Genomic DNA, 17,412 nt, shown 5'->3' with positions numbered 1-17,412 from the left:
GTGACATTTGGATTTTTTTTCTTTTTCATTTTTCTTCTGTACAAATGTGTAAGCTCCCAGTTTATGTGCATGTTGTGGAATATACCATGCATGACTGTTGTCTTACACATCTGGGAATGGATAGGTGTTGATGAGAGGGCAGCATGTAATCTCATTGGTATGGTGGAAAAAAGAAAAAAATGAATGGTAATTGTTGCCCAGGTCAGGTGCACCCTTGGGAAGACATGCCCTGCGCATCAGAGTGTTATGTCATTACCTATTCCTTCAGAGAAAAATAAATAATGGTGGCTAAAATGGCAATTTCTACTAGATTTTTATTTAAGGTTTTCTCTTCTGAGCTCGCTTTACTTAGCTAGAAAGCTTTCTTCTCCTCAAGTAGTAATTACTAATGTGTTCTGTAGGTTTTCTTAAATAAAAATTAATATTTGTAGTTAAAGTTTACAGAAAATATTTTTCAGGTATTAGTTAAAAAGAAATACAACTCCTTAGCTGCAGCTAGGATAATGTACACAGTGTGATAGAGAGCACAAGGGCCATTCACTTTTTAAATCAAAGATTGCCCTTGAAATGTTGGTAAGCCTGCATGGGAATTTTGGAAAGGGACCTTCTGCTTCGTGTTAGGAAAACTGCTGAAGCTGTCAATGTTAATTATGTCACGACACTAACAAACTCACCCCCAGCAAACGAAGCAGTTTAAATGCTATAGGAAATTTATACTTTCCCAACTGCAACAGTGCTGCTCTTTTGCAGGTCCAACGCCAAGCTCGCTTCACCCAGGGACCAGGCGAGGTGCGAGGATGCTCGTGCTGAAAACCTCAGCCTCTGTGGAGCAGCTCTCGCGCAGTGGAGACCGCCCGGGAGCCCCGAAGCAGTGGAGCAGGGTTCCAGGTGAGTGGTGCTGGCGGGAGCAGGAGTCTGCCGCGGGGAGTCGGCATACTAGTGACCCTTTGGAAAACTGGAGGGAATAACTGGATGTACTTTGAACTCTTATAAACCAGGCTCCCAAAAGAGAAGTGATTTGGAGAAAAGACCAGCTACCACGCTTTCCTCAACTGGAGAAAAGTGAAGCAAAGGCAGCGAGGCACAAAGCGGTCAGGCTGGGGAGCAGCCGTGGCTTACGGTGTGTTTGCCACAGCTGTTGTATGTTTGTTTTCCACTTCCCACCTCCCGGTGCAATCTCAGGCCGCGCTCTGTACTCTGTCCTTGTTTATATTTGATGTCGCAGCAGGAAGACAAGGTGCCATTAGCTTTTACTTGAAAGGTCATATTGAAGTTATTTTCCTTTAATCTGAGGGATTTCAGCCACAGCAAAGTAAAGTAAAATTTTAAAATCTGGCCTAAGCAACCTCCCAATCTGACCATATCACAGAAAAATGAAGTCAAATATTGAATTGTATATTGGACAATTACTGCAAAATTGCTCAACTCGCTTTTCGGTCACTGGTGTTGGTTGTTCTCTGTGCAAAAGAGCATGAATTCCTCCAAATTTAGGAAATGATCCTGCAAATTTTAGCCTCCCATGAACAAAAAACAAATATCAAGGTATATTTTACCACTCTATAACTCAGTGCACTGAAGATAAATCTATTGGGAAGCACGTGGGTAATCCCAACCTGCCTAGTAAACGCATTGGGGTATCAGATGTGTCGCTGAGCTCCCAGGGCTGGATGGAGATTCAGATGTCTCAGCTAAGCCACGGTGACTGACCTTAGATGGGAGCTTTACCTGTCATAAATACAGAGCAATGTCCATTAGCCTGAACATCATAGAAAAATGCTTTTCCCCATGTTTGGGATGGGTTAAGAGATTATAGTTTGCATTTCAGCTTAGCTGAACTACTGATACCTCTTAATCTGCAGGAACTGAACTGTACGGCTGAGCCTTCAGCACCTTTTTGTAACTCCAAGCATAAGCTTATGTGGTTTGCTGAAACAAGGCTTACATTTTGAAATTAGTGCTAACATTTATGTGTGTGCTTAGTTTCAAGCACTGTCAGTACTCACGTTGGACTTGGATTTACCCACTGAGGGGGTGAACTGTAAAGAAGAAATAAACCTAGTGGGATAGTCTCCTGTTTAAATGTAATTCATAAATATTTGTAGAATCAGGCCTGCAAGTTCGAATATATCCTATAGCTGTTTTATGGCTTTGACAATGCTACCTGTTCATTTTGTCACTTTTAATTTTTTTTTTTGTTACTAGTACAGTGTTTGAAATTGATATTCAAATTTTATTCTCTATTGATCAGGTAAAAAAAAAGAAGTATCTATACAGCGTTAACATGAATATTGACCACAAGGTGAGCAGGACCCTCTTTTTTGTCAGACGCTTGCTTGTCAGCATGCTGGTGATAGATCAGATGTAAAGAAAATCACTTCTGCAAAACCAATTTGCTAAGGGGCTTGTAAAATCCATTTTTAAAAAGTTACTGAGGCACGAAAGTGAAGGACCAGCCAACCAGATATTTTGATCGGCTCTTCAAGGTCAAAAACTGATTACTAATACATCAAATATCTTACTGGTAGCACTGTTTGAAGAGCAAACAACTCTGTGCAGGTGTTCTACTTAATAACTCTAATACCACAGAAAGATGAGTAGGGTAGGAACAAACAGAATTTTTTACTTACTTTTGGAAATGCTACAATCGTAAGAGCTGTGGTCTTCAAAGCACTGGCAGCCCAGGTCAGTACATCGTCCATTGCCATTACAGAAAGCAGGACACCGAAGGACGGTGAGGATTTCCTCCTGGGTAGCAGGTGACTGGTTTCCTACCTGAAACACGCTGTTTCTGTTTCCTAGCACTCTCCTTTCACATTCATTTTCCAAAAGGGCTATCAGTGCCCTTACCCAAGCCACGTCATCTTTGAGCTGCAGATCTAAAAGGCAGATATCAATTGCCTCATCCATCTGCTTTCCGAGGAGATCTTTACACACTAAGCCAATGGTTGAATTCGCAAGAATTTGGTGGCAGATCTCCCGAGCTTTGACAGCGGTTAGGCCATTGGGAGTGGGCCACGCCAGTGGAAGTTTCGTCCGAATCCCTTCAAAGTAATCCTCTGGGAAAAAATATGCAAAGCTCTCTGAGTCTTTCTGGCTGGGGCCGTGCAATGGGTGGAAAGATGAGTACTCATAATAGTCTTCCTGCCTTTTTGCTCTCTGTAGGTCTTCTGTCTGTTTGGTAGAGTTAGTGGAACTGTTCTTTTTCATGGAAACATTGTGTGCAAGGGGTATTAATGGGTCCTTGGGGCTACGTCGCTTTTGGACTGATTTAGGCAGATATCTTTGATCAAAAGACTTAGTCGACAGTTTCTCATCTTTTCTTAAAGTAGGCTCTCTTCCGGAGTGAGTGACAAACTCTGACGTAACATCCAGATATGGGATTGCAGCGCTGTAATCCACATGATCGTAATGGCAACCAGAGGACTGAGGGAAAGGAGTCTGAAGGGCTTTCAGCGTGTTTACCACGGGAGCAGACTTAGTGCTCTCTTTCTGACATTTGCAGTAATTTTTCCTTTGTTTCCCCTCAGAAGGTGCTGGAGTCTTGTCAAATAAACTCTTCCCTGGAGGTATTCTGATTTAAAAATAGAAAGAGATTAGAGGGAGGAAACTTTCAACAAATTAGTCTACAAGTAAACTTTCTTTCCCTGAGGCTAGGGAATGTATAAATTCACAATCTACCAAAGTACCTAAGAAAATGCTCAAGTTTAATCTCTGTTTTCTTTAGTTGCTTTTGCACTGCCCTTCTTGAGTTGTCCTGTTCATTTTTTGGCACTACATTGAGACTTTTTAGTAACAGATGTTTAAGTGCTTTGCTGGAGCGTTGCCTAACTGCTTGACCTCTCTTTGCAGAACTTTCTCTAAGGTGCAGGTTACCCTTTGCATATTGCACATGAAACAAGGCCTTGGACTTCTCCCTGGTGTGACTCAGACACAGCTTGGAGAATGACAAAGAAGATATATTTGTTTCAAATGCTTTATTATGAAAATTATCTTTATCCATTTGCCTGTGCTCTCCTTTCCAGGTGTTTCCTATAAGACTCGGATCACTAATTTTTTTCTTTTAAATGTTTTTTCCTTTACAATTTTTTTTATGCATACTTCATTTCATTATTGTCTTCTAATGGAGCTTTTGTTGAGTTTTTCTTTTGACACAGAGCAGTTTTCTATTGATCATAAAGCTAGGCTATCACATCAGGTGAGGTGATTTTCTTTTCCCTTTTTAATTTAGTCCAGCTTTAATGATGGGTGAACCTTTAGAAAGTTCATTTTGAATAAACAGCAATGATTAAAGTTTCTTTGGAAATTTCATGAGAACAAGATCTCTTATTGATCTTCTTTGTGCAGCCTAAGATAAATCCTGGAGCTTCTTGGAGAAAGATACACTTCTTGTCTCAATATTTGGCAGCACTTTATTGCCAGACAAATTTGAAATATCGCCAAAAATTTAAATTATTTTGACATTAATTTCATCATACAGCCAGAATGTAGAGATTTCAGGAAAGTGAAAGCATTTGCCAATATTTTGGAGCCAGACACTAGCTTTTGTTGTAGGAAGCACCATTGCCTTTATCCAATTTTTCCAATATATATTGAAAATGGCACATGTGCCATTACTATTTTGATCATTGACACAATACTACTTTTAAACAAAACATTACAGTGACACAGGCAACATGAACTAATTTCTCTTTCTGAAACAGGAGCCCAGACGTTTATGAAACCATTTTACCCAGTGCGCGGGCACAGCAGAACACAGTCTGGTACGACAGGACGGCTTTTGTGCTTGCAGAAATGCGCAAGCTGTTCTGCGCTCCGCTATGATCTCGGACAATAAAATGTATTTGGTGACTGAGTGCTGAAATGACATCCAGCCCTTCGGATGACACAGTTTGATGTGTGAGTGGACATCCTGCATGTGCTGTTCCTCCAGCTCTGCATTGTGGGGTTACCTGTGGCTGAAGCTGCCCAGTCTTGTTTCATGAGCTAACTGTAAACCTAAATTAAGGCAGCAGAAGTAGCTCTTTCTTTGAGGGAACACTACATAAACTAGAGGCTCTAGATAAATATCGCTCGTTTAATAAATAATAAAAATCACATAAACTGGTCTAGAATTGGGACAGAAACTTAAAACACAAATGACAATTTCAGTAAAGTGAAACTCTTTTGCCTTGATATTTTACTGAAACAATTTCTGTTGCTGTTCCTACGTTAAACCAAATACCTTGCTTTGGTCAGCTCTGGTCAACAGGACTGGGGTGCGTGGTGTGGAATGGATGGAGCCACTGGAAACCCCATCCTTCCTCACAGGCATGCAGATACCCACAGCACCTCGAGGAGCTAGGATGTGCCTTCTGTCCCCTGCGTAAGATGGCTAGACTATCGCTCCTCTTAGCTGTCCGTTATACTCAAGGAAGAGCTAAAGACAAGTTTTTCAAACTGAGCTGGATGCTGTTATAGAGACACAGTCAAAAGTTAATAGCATTGCTGCTGGTTTCTCAAAAGATTTGAAAAATGGTTTGAAAAATTTCTTTTACCTACCTAAAACACGTTATAAAATTCAGCTCTTCCTTGTCTAGTTTCTATTTAAGGTCTGTGAGGCTCTGATGTTGTTTTATTGTTTAAAAGTTTGACTGGAAAGCTGATGTTTTGAACAGATCTGTGGCATTCAGAGCCCTGCAGCTTGCTGAGAGAGGTGGGAGCCAGGGAAAGAGCCGAACTGCCAGATGGTGAGCACCCAGACTAGCTTCAGGTGCTAAAGAAAACCTAACATACTTTCAGTGTTATTTAAAGTGAAATTAAAAACAGCAGCAGAAAAATCACCCTGTAGGTTTTGTTTTTCACTGCACCGTTTCTCCGTAGGCGGATCAGAGACTGATCCAGTCTGCTCCAGACGTGGCCTTAGCCTTTCCAGTGGCTTTGTTGTTTTTTTAACCCGGTCTGAAGGGTCCTTCAGAATCCATCCTTGGGAGCACTGCAGGATGAAACTTATCACCCCTCTTGCCCTTCTCACTTAGCAGGGGCCTCTCCTGCCTTCCCTGAAGTATCTCCATCATATGTGATGAGCGCTAGGAAACTCCTCACTGTTTTATAAGCAAATTCCTATATATTGCATTTTGGCTGCTGATCTTTCAACAAACTTGCTTTGAACAGGTCCTCCTAAGGATCTTGTTATTCTGGTTTTGGGTAGTCAGCTGTTGGTCGGCTCTTGCACCCAACCATTTCTCCGTTTGCCTTTCCAGAAGTAAGCTCTGACTCATTACCACATTATTAAGACATTAAAGATGGCTGTTGATTTCTGAATAGTACAATTTGTAATGACCGGTCAAAATTCCCATTAAATAGGCATTATGTTGAATATAACTTGAATATGGTAGAGGTGTTTATTTATTTTCTGAATTGCAATAGGTCTAAAATTTATTATTCGTATAGGATTGCGCTAAGTTCCCATGTACAGACTAAAAGTGGTTTGTTAAGATGGCTTGCCTTATTTTTCCTTATTTGCAAAACATACTTCACAAATAAAACTACACAGTCAACCAAACCCATTTTGTTTTTGGGAACACCTATTAGCCACTTTTAGAGTTCAGCAATAGGAATTAAAATGTGAGATAGGGAGAGGGAGAGGGACAGGGATACGTCAGAGTGCCAGACTCCTGGCTTTGGTTCCAGACCATCTGTCTTGGAAAGTGCAAGTTTTTGGAGCTCACTGTCATTGTTAGTAGAGCAGATATTAAGTTTTAGCATGGTACATATATTACCACAGTTTGTCAAAATGTAACATTTAATCTATACTCACATATTGTAATTAGTGTTCGGGAATAAAAGAACAAGGGAAATACCAAACCCCTAATTAATCCCTATTGTCAGTTATCTACATTTGCTAGTGTGGGTGAGAATTGCATTTTTTTTTTCACAGCTGAGTGGGATCTTAACACAGCTGTTAACATGACATCACTTGCAAATATAGAACTATCATCTCGGTAACTGCTTATGTGTGTTGCGCTGGCTGAAAATTAAGCCCCCGTGCTGTTGGGATGGTAACGGGTCTCCAGGCTTCCCTCACTAGATTAAGCAGATCTCTCTGTCAGGTCATGAGGGGAGTATGTAATGGAATAAACCTATCAACACCCCTTGGAACAGTGCTACAGAGCATCTCCCAGGCTAGGATCCTCTCTCATTTTGTACCTCCACTCCTCTATGAAGTCTTCCTCAGGCACATTGCTCAGGTCGTTGTGACCGATCCCATCAAAGAGGCCACACAAACCTCTGGTGTTGTTGAAGTCGCTGCCCAGCGTCCTCACCGTCACACCCATTCCCCACTCGCTCATGTCAGCTCGCACAAACGCTCCCGAAGGGAACAGGATCTGATGAAGCAGAAGAAAACCCAGTGAACTGAAACCATTGCCAAGCTTTTTATACAATAAAAAATGTCCCTTTCTATAACTGAAAATATCAAAGTAGGATGTCAGCAATGGCAGAGGTAATTTAAGATCACTTACGTACACTATAAATACTTACTCAATGCTATTATTTAGCTTGTTTTCAGATTCTATGATACTAATATCTGATAGCACTACATAAATATAAAACTGCACAAGGACTTTCTTTTTATATTAATAATTACATCCATTGAAGTTTTCCCACTAGTAAGTTACCAGCTGATTTTTGAAGTGACTTCCATGACAAAAAGGCCACCCTTGTGTCTTTGCCTGGGAAATAATTTCTTTTAGATAAACTGCCAAGTCTGAAAACCAGCTTTCTTCTGTCTGAAAAATCGTTTCATTTTCCAAGACCAGATTACCCAGAAAATGATTGTGTTTTAAAGTGGATAAAGCGATTTTCTCATTAAAGAACTTGTGGTAGGCTTACACTGACCTTTAAAAGCAAAAAAAATCTTGAAGTTAAGACAAGTATCTGAGTGGATAATGGATTTTTCAGTTTGGTGTCCAAACCAAATAATAAAGAAAAAAAAGAAAAAAAAAATCTATTCAACTGAATTGTATTTTTGTTTGTTTGCTTTATTCTTACAGGTAAAAAGAAACTTATTTTGAAACTGATCTGTGCCACGACTGGGAGCAGCAGCACTCTATCCTCATAAGTAACCTTAAAATTCTTTTTTGATCCAAGATTAAATGTTTGAAATTAATCTTAAAAAGCACATTAAATACTTGGAAACATCTCACTACAATAATTTCAATTATTTTCATTTTTTTAAGTCACCCCTGCTGAAGTATAATTTATTCAGCCAAATAATGTCCATTGCTCTGCTTCCTTTCAGTGGGGATTTTTTGGTCCCTTCTGAGTTCCTCCCCACCAAATCTATTCATATCTGTGAAGAAGCAACTAGCTTATATTTGTATTTCCGTGCTGGAATCCAGAGTTTGTGTTTTGGCTGCAGTAAATAATAATCTTGCCCATTTTAGCTTTCCAGTCATCATTTCAGACACAAGAACACTTTTGGAGGAGCTCTCCGTGAGCGATCTCCTTGCCCAATTGAACAGAGCAGCAAAGCGCCACTGATTACAACGACAGCCAGGGACACCGTGTTTTGAACTCAGGCCCTCTGTGTTTTCATCAGGGCATTTAAAGCATCCTTTTTAAAAAAATTATTGGCCTTGATGAATAATGGAAGTCATCATATAAAACCAGTTCTTTGAATACGTCAGAAGGCCTTGGCTGTACCTCCACCTTGGCTGTACGTCCACCTTGGCTGTATGTCTCACTTCCCAAGGTAAGTTTAAAACACCAAAACGATTTCCCAACAGAAAGATCAGATGGCCTGATGAGTTGATTTCTTCTTAGTGGTTTAATAGGCAGAGCAGGAGAACTGCAGCTGACAATACCGGGTAGGATTTGATCTCTTCCTTTGGATAAACACATGCATTCTAATTACCTGCTTTACTACAGGGAGGAGCATTTCCTACAAGGCTGTGTATGAAATCCTTGCAGTCAGGACTGCATGAGCTGCTTCAGTCTTCAGTGCTGTCTGGATTAATATTTCCAGGTGTGGATTTATTTCAGGAATTTGGAGGGCTGTAACCCTTTCTTCTCCTGCTGCCCCGGGCACGGCATCCTATCTGCCACTGCGGACCTAGCAGCTGCCCAGGTTTTCTGTAACCTAACCAGACTTAATGCTGCTGATTGAGGCTTTGGAGAAGCTTTTTTTGACACCTCAGTTTGCAGAGCTATGTAGCGCCTGGCTGCTGGAAGCTGCTGCCTTGCACAGGAAAGAGATTGCCTGAACCCCGTTGAAAGCATCAGCCTTGAATGGCACGGTGGTGGCCGGGGAGCTGGCTCCTGCGCTGCGTGAGGTTGGCAACGGGCAACTGCAGAGAGAACTGAGATGCGCTGTGCACAGTGGCCTGGTCAGGGACCGCACGCGTCACTGCGCAGCTCCTGGAGATTCACGTTCAGACCAGGGCAGGATTCATGTTCGTGTCCCGGCAGTGTTCTCATTTGCTTCGTTGAGACTTACACGAGGTGTAAATGAGAATAGGGATTCCTTGCTAAGATTATTCTGTTAATAAAACAGTAATTATATTGCATTCAGTTGCAAAATGAAATGACAGCTTGCTTCCTGCTTTTTCTTTATTCTATAATTAACAGACTTGCAGTTACTGCCTTACCAAGTTCTATTCCAAACGAGATCACGAGGGGAGCCAAGGACAGGCACTCCTTACATCGTTCTGGCTCTGTTGTGGACCTGTCTTCACCCAAAATATTTCCTGGCAGCAAATCATGATGATATAACTCTAGGATAAAATTATCTTCTTGGCTGTAATTTGTGGCTTTTCTCCTCACCAAAGCCCCTGATATAGCCTGCTCTTATTCTTCCAGTGATTTCACTGGATTAGTCTGGATAAGTGATACTCATGCAAAGTATTTAGTGGCCATATATTTTGTAGGTGAATACTTTAAATTATACCAAATGTTGCACATTTGCAGCCCATTTTCATGTCTTTTAGGGGCTATCTGGATCTGACTCCTACTACCTTACTGTTCCACTCTGAAACTACACTCTTCTGCTACCTGTGATCTTTCCTTGAATATTTATGTCGTAAGCTCTGCAAAGAAATTTGCTTTGTGGGATGCGGTTGGGCAATGCCTAGCATAAACAAACTGAGAGCGGATTGCCGTACTGCGGAGAGTAAGTAACAATGTCAGCTCTCCGATATGTCTCCAAGAAATTTCCACAGGTATTTGTTTTGTTTTGTTTTACTGTTTGTTAAACTAATACTTTGGCCAGCTTCTCCCCTGCATCTCATTTTTCAGTACATTTTGCCGCAGGCGCTCTTATGACTTCAGATAGATATTTTTGTAGCAACTTCATTAATAATTCAGCAATATTAAACTCACATTTTTAAAGAACAACAACAACAAGAGTACTCATATGTCCACGTACTGTGATTTTTCTCCCTCCGTAGGACTTTAGGATTTTGACCTGCGGCGATGCCTCAGTGCTTTTGACAGCTAGCTGGGGTCTGCTCTCCCGAAAATGGCCGTTGCAGGTGTCCAGCACCACGGTGTCACCCCCCTCGCGTGCAGCCACGCCGCAGTTGCAGGCGGTGGCGGAGCGGTGGCCGCCGCAGTCCCACTGCCGAACGTGCACTTCAAACGCCCGCGACGCGCTCCGGCACAAAAGGAAGGTACCGATTTTATAGTTATCGTAGCGCCTAAAGAGTAACGAAAAAAAAAAGACCATTTAGAGACCCAGAGCATCCACCTGTGACGGCTGCTTGTTGGTGCTCGTGCAACAGTGCTCGTTAATTAGGCCAGGGTGGTTACTGGCCTTATCGAGGGAAAAGTCAACGCGTGGGGAAGCGTTTTTCCAGCACCGTAAGCGAGGGAACGCCGTCGCAGTTATTAGCTGGAGGTGCATAAGAATTCAAGTGAAAAGTGGGTAGCTGTCTCCCACTTGCTGCTATGGCAACAGGCATGGATAAAAAGAATAAACATTTGATAAAAAGCAAATGGGAAAAAGTCCCTGCCTCCAGGCCTTTCTAAATACGTTTTGGTTCTAACCGGATGCTTTGCAGCATGATATTCTTCAAAGCAAAATCCGTGCTCAAAGAACCTCTTCTGTGACTAATCACTAACTTTTACAAGACTGACTGTGGCTAGGTAAATACTTCATGGAAAAATGGGGATTCTACCAAAACATTTTAAAGTGAGGTTGGTTCCCCCCCTCCACCCCCCCCAACAACTTCGCTCTAAGCACAACTTTCGCTCTAAGCGGATTGGCAGTCAGCACATTGCAGTGTGTTGAACAATTTCGTTCTCCTCCGTGCAAAAAGCCCTTGCTCCATCTGAGTGAGGCCACGAGCAGAACAACTGGAATAACTTTGCAGGTGTTTCCCCTCTGCACGAGCCAGGCAAAACTCCTCCCGGCTGCGGCAAGTTGGGTTTCCGCAACAGGGACCTGCAAGAGGATCCTCCTCTGCTTGTTCTTTGTTTTCTCACTCCATAAGCTTGTCTTGTTCTTACTCTGTTTTATTCTAACATGATGTATAAATGTAAAGAAAATAGTAGCTGTATACTTTATGTATAATGGAATTTCTCCTCACAAGCCAACAGCTGCCATCTTTAAAGACGATGGGTTACTCTACTTCCTTTTAAGGCATTGCATTTAGTTTTAAACACAATTTTTAGGCAATTAAGTACAATGGAAACTAAGCTATAGGCTTATAATAATAAGCGTTATTCTTTTTTACAATAAAAAAAACATAAAAAGGAATATATGAAATAACTAAACTAACAGGTTTATTTTTAAGCACTGTCATACAAACATCAATATTTTTTCAGTCTGTTAATGTTTTCTATACAGAGGAACAAATGGCTAAAGAACCAAGATTTTTTAGCATCTGTATATCTGCATTTTATTTCTCTATTTCTACATTTAACTATGTAGCTGAAAAATACAGTAAGAATTTAAACTCCAACTGCTTTTCTCTGCTAGAAAACACATTTGACTTTATCTTTCATCTTGAAAAACTTAGTGAAGTTGGCTGTAAACTGATAAGACTTTGAATGGTTCTGTCTCATCATATTTTCTAATCAGGTGCATAAATCCTAAGTACACTGCGCAGATGCTGTTGCTGCGATTGATTAGAACTAAGGACAACATAAAAAACAGATAATCTCTTTTAACATCAAGTAATAGCTCCATTCGACCATTCTCACAGGAGAGACAGTGGAGACAGGATATTTTATAAGAATCACCTTCCAATATTTCCTTCAACAGGAGGAGCTGAGAAAGAAAGGTGCTCAGAGAGTTTGACGGAAAATAATGCTTTCAGAATGGCTGTACTCAGACTAATCAGCTACATCAGGTAAATCAGACTGTATTAGCATATGCATACAAACATCATTGCAGTTAAGGGAACTGTTTACTGCTTAATAAGCATTGACTGTGGACCCGATCCAACTCTCCTGGAAGTCTCTGAGAGTCCTTCAGTTGAGTCATGGCATAGATTGCACAGCACATAACAAATCTGCAGCGTGTCTAAACTGAAGCTTTCGGCTGCCTTTGAATTCCTTGAATGGGCAACTGAATGGAGTCAGGTAAACTTTGGTGATGTTTATACAACTGTAATTGTGATAATGATTCTTTGGACAACATTTGCGAAATCAAATTGCAGACTTGTGGAGATGAAAGCATGAAGTGGAGTTACTGGAACTCTTGCACGAGGGAGCTCGGCATGTTCTTTGTGAACCAGGCACCGCTGCTTGTGTCGAAATTGCCCTCCACAGCGCCCTTCCCATCCTGCTGCCCTAACAGTCTGCAGCAGTGGAGGTACCGGGTGGAAGGTGGTTCCCTCCCTCCCCACCTGTGCGTTTGGGTTGTTTTCCAAGGAGTGCAGCAAGTTCTTGTCCCAGCGTGAAGTCGTGGCTCAAGTTGTGCTCTTAACCCAAGAATTACAAAACACTCGTAAGTCTGGTTATGACAGCGAGACGCTGTGGGAATCGTTTCTGTTGGTTCCCGATAAGAGTGGGACAGAAAGGCATATAAAAGTATGTGAACATTTACTACTAATATGTGTACATTTACTAGCGCAATACACTTACTGTTCACCAAGCTGCACTTCATCTTTTTATTAATTCAGTTATGATTGTGGCTGCTCATAAAGTTTTTCCACCACAGTTTTGCTACCAAATAATTTCGTTTGTTGATATGTCCCTCCAGGCTGCCTCTTTCCTTGTTAGTGAGAACTATTTTGTGCTAGTTGTGACCCTAGGAAGAGCTGGGTGATGCTGGAGGATGTGCTCTGGTTCCAGAGCACGCATTGCTGGGGACCAACCATGTTGTTCTCAGGGAGTGAAGCTGTGGGGTTATGCTCAGCAGTCACTCGGTGCTTGAGGATGTATAAACTTCTACAGACCATCGAAAAGAGCAGCACTTCTGGGAGGGCTGCTTATGCCCAGAACTCAGTTGTGGGCTACTGTGATGAATGCCATTAGAACCATCCACACGCGTGAAGCTGTGCAAGCTGAGGGCGTTTGTCATTGTGCAGGAAATGATGCCGTTGCCCCTGGGATAATACTGATGGGTAGATTAGGAACAACGTTTGAGAAATCTCAAAAATACTTCCTCTCTTTTTTAAGTTAAAATGTAAAATAATATGAATGGCATATATAGTTCACCAATGATGAAATATTTCCCTTTTTATATTTTGCCTTAAAAGGATTTTCTGCATATTTAGTTTTAAGCTAGTACTTCGTATTTAAGAATCTACAATTTATGGCATGAAAAGCTTTTATATTTATAATGTGCCATAACTAGTAATGAGGGCTATACTTTTGCTTTACCAGGCTTTCACATTTGTTTAATTTAGAAGGTACTTTGCTATAAAAGGAAGTGCTCTCTCTGGGTTTTAACAAGTGTAATTAACGCTATTTCACATCTATGCTCCAATATACACAAATTGATTGTGCTTACACTGTAAAATACGACACAATCTGCTTTGATTTTCAGTCACTTCCTTTGGTCAAAGGAATGAAAAGATTACAAGAAAAGTATTTCTACAGAAATATATTAGCAGGAGGCATGCCAAAGGGGAGCGTTATCATTAGAAGCCAGGTATTTTGGTTATCTAACGAATAGCTAGCTACCTCCGATGTAATGTGAGCTCAGTATGCCACATTACACGTTGTCGAAAATATCACTATAGAAGTTGCAAAATGAAGTATTATTGTGGAATCTTACAAATCAACCTACACATTGGAAGTGACCATTTCATCAGGAAAATTTTACAACCTAGAAAGAAATATCTTCCATTTTTTTTATTTTCATGCGTTTTTTCAATTTTCCCACAAATCTGCTAAAGAAATTATTAGGATCAATATTTTAAAATTAAGTTAAATGTTTATGAGCTTCTGCTTTTCATTTAAATTTTGGAAATCAAAAAGCTTGCAATTTCTCTTTTTGTGTCTGCTTTCATCCTTGCTTCTCTCCATTGTGCATTTTTCCTTCTTTTCATCATCGCTAATGGGAAAGTAAAAAAAGGTGAGCAACTCTGTGAAAGGCAGGAGTGTGTATAAGCGCATGCCTGTCTGCATAGAAAACACTCCTACCATATTGCTGTTGGCAGTGTTCCCCATCTTCAGACTTTCCCTTGCTTTTTGTGTGACAGCCCTTCAGTGAGCCATCCCTGGGACTCGAGTGGGTGGAAAGGGTGCCAACGAGAGCACTGATCACCACCCACCCGCAGAAGCTCTGCCTACAACATTGTGACCTTAGAGTCTGCTGCCTCCGGGGAAGCTGACCTACAGGCTTTGTGGTGGAACACATGGATTTCCTTGGGTTACGTTGTTTGATGGATGCTCTGCTGTTGATCTGAGAAGCAATTTCGATAATTCATTATGCTTTGTTTGCTGCCATCTTTGTAGCCATATAGAAGTGGGTAAAGGCTGCTATTTCTTTTAGTTCTCTCTGACTCCTTTTGGATGTTTCTTTTCTTTTCTGTGTGATGTTCTCACCTGAGTCTGCGTCTAAAGATCACTTATAGTCCACATAGCTCCTGATGCCCAAGAGCTGATGCTCCACTCATCCTCTCAGCCTGTTGCTTCATAGTCCCTAGGAGAAGTTTCTTTTAGCTTTTTCTCTTGTCTTGCTTCTCTGTTTACAGTCTGAAGATCGGCCTCTTTCTGACAGGTTTTCATTTTGAGGGACACTCGTGTGGTACCTTACTTGAGCCCACAAGCTTTTCGTGTAATTCCTCCATTCACAATACCTAACGCACACCTCATTTCAACCACAATTTTCCACTGCATGCCTTTCATGACCAAAGGGGAATGCTTCAGTTCCACACCTCTGCGTCAGCCTTTGTCTTCAGGTTAAAGCTTTGCATCAGGACAGAAGCAGGAATTTTGTTCCCCACTCCTTAGATATAGAGCTTTAAAATAATTTGCTAATGTGTTAACATTTTTTGGATAGGCAGACAGAGAAGTTGCTTAACTGATGTGTAATAAGGTGGCATAATCATTACAATAATTGAAAGAGAAATTATTTACAATAATAAATGGGAATATAAGTAGGAGTAATGGGACTGTGAAATGATGGGTAAGAAACTTGGCTGAATATCAAGAAGTGATATATCTTAGTGAAATAACCTGCTTATTAAGATGGCAGAAGCCCCATCAGCTCGGCTCATTTAAAACTACACTGGACAGAGCAGTAATGAACGTCCATCCACAGGGAAGAAATGTGGAGTTATCGATGGGCCCAGCTACTCCTGGGATTTTTCTGCGTCAAGACTCTGTGACTCTGTGGCAGGGTGCCACAAAAGGACGGGCTTTTCCAAACTCCCTGTGCTCAGATATAATCATAATTTACTTAGAAGCATTTCCACGTGCTATCAATAACAGGGTTGCAAAATGAGTTATTCAAATAAAATTGCTTTATTTTATTTCAGACTTTTTTTTCCCATGGAAGCTATGTAAAAAAGTGCTATGGGGCTGAGAGCATTCCCCCATTCCAAGAGGCACTTTTCAGTAATTTATGACCTCCTAAACACAATGACCTGGCAGATCATTGTCCAATCTTCGCCCTAAATCAGAAGGGAATATTTTAGAATACAAACATAGAAAAGAGTTTTGAGATAACATTCTAATCTAGCTTAATATCCCGAGCTGTAATCATTGCAGATACCATGAGACATGGGAATGTCTTTGCACCTCTTGGAGCTCTTCTGCAGCTTCTACATGTTGAGCAACCAAACTTGTACGAAACAAGTGCCTGACCACATTTTAAATGATATTCATCAAAGCAGGAGGGAAATTGGAAAGCCCTAGGTGGGCATAGCTAAGCTCCTACCTAATCTGCTACCCAGTTTATGTGAAATCTTTGTTTGAGGCAGACGTATAACCTTTAATGGAGCCACTGCCTGCCTTCCTCTCATTTTATCGACAAATTTCTCCAGCTTTGACGTCATTTCAGATGCTACCTCCAGAGCATGCTGGACTGAAATTGGGACATTAGGATACCAAAATTACAATATCATGCCTGCCGAGTCCCTGTGGACACTGTACACCTAAAGTCATTATCTGTGCCATTAAGAGGTTAACGGTGGAATGACAAACCTGGAACACGATCTGAAATGTTAGCAACTTTAGATCAAATGTGCTGGATGTAAACTTTAAAAACTTGGTTAAATGGCTGGGATAAATAGATTCATAAACGATTAGGGAAACTAACTGAACTAAAGTTCTGTACAGTACAGGTTGTCAAACACAAAGATACCACCTTTGGTGCATGAAGTCATTGAGCAGTTTATTGCTGGATAATATAGGAAGACATCTGGACAATACAGGCGCATGTACAACTTCATTTTCTCACTCTTTCCCTGATATTTGCCATTTATCATTTCTGGACTTCTTTTATCTGAGAGAGTATGGCCATCTTTATGGTTTTTTCTTGTGATTATGACTGTCCACGCCATGCACAAAGGCAGCTGTGGGTAAACCAGCTCTGGAAGTAGACAGAAGAATGCAAGAGTATCCTTGGGCTGAGTGACTTTGCATTGGGTGTTACCAAACTGTTGGGAAGGACGCAGGCTGTCCCCGCATGCTGTGCTGCTACACGGATGTAGTGGCTCGTGTGGGTGGAACTGGGGAGTTGCTAATGTGGTGCCTCGTGGTGTAGACACCCTCTCGAAGTCAATAATAGTGGTTCTGTTTGAAGAACATTTTGGAATCTGACCGTTGTCTTGTAAAAATTATTCGGACTCAAAACCATTGCTGCTTCAAGATTAATCCATTTCTAGTCCTTTTGTTAAAAGGAGCATAAACAGCTGGAAGCAAACCATGTATGTTATTGAAGCACTACATTAATCACTGTAAGCAAACTAGTACAACGCTCTTTTGATATTCTAATGTAAAACCAAATGCATGCTACATCCAGAAACTGAAAACTGC

At 41.1% G+C, this 17,412-nt stretch overlaps 1 protein-coding gene across 1 annotated transcript in view; it reads right to left on the bottom strand.

The window, feature by feature from the left end:
* LOC104333270 (von Willebrand factor D and EGF domain-containing protein) overlaps positions 1-17,412 on the bottom strand; it is a 193,618-nt gene that overhangs the window by 102,220 nt on the left and 73,986 nt on the right. Inside the window, exons 9-11 of the mRNA XM_075430952.1 lie at positions 10,403-10,673; positions 7,186-7,364; positions 2,628-3,571 (exon numbers count right to left, since the gene is read on the bottom strand). Of these exons, the coding sequence (XP_075287067.1) occupies positions 2,628-3,571; positions 7,186-7,364; positions 10,403-10,673 (1,394 nt within the window). The remainder of the gene's footprint in view (positions 1-2,627; positions 3,572-7,185; positions 7,365-10,402; positions 10,674-17,412) is intronic.

The sequence above is a fragment of the Opisthocomus hoazin genome, chromosome 9 (genome assembly GCF_030867145.1).
Source record: "Opisthocomus hoazin isolate bOpiHoa1 chromosome 9, bOpiHoa1.hap1, whole genome shotgun sequence".
Lineage (NCBI taxonomy): Eukaryota > Metazoa > Chordata > Aves > Opisthocomiformes > Opisthocomidae > Opisthocomus > Opisthocomus hoazin.
Note: the sequence above shows the minus strand (reverse complement) of the source record. Positions and strands in the feature narration are given on the sequence as shown.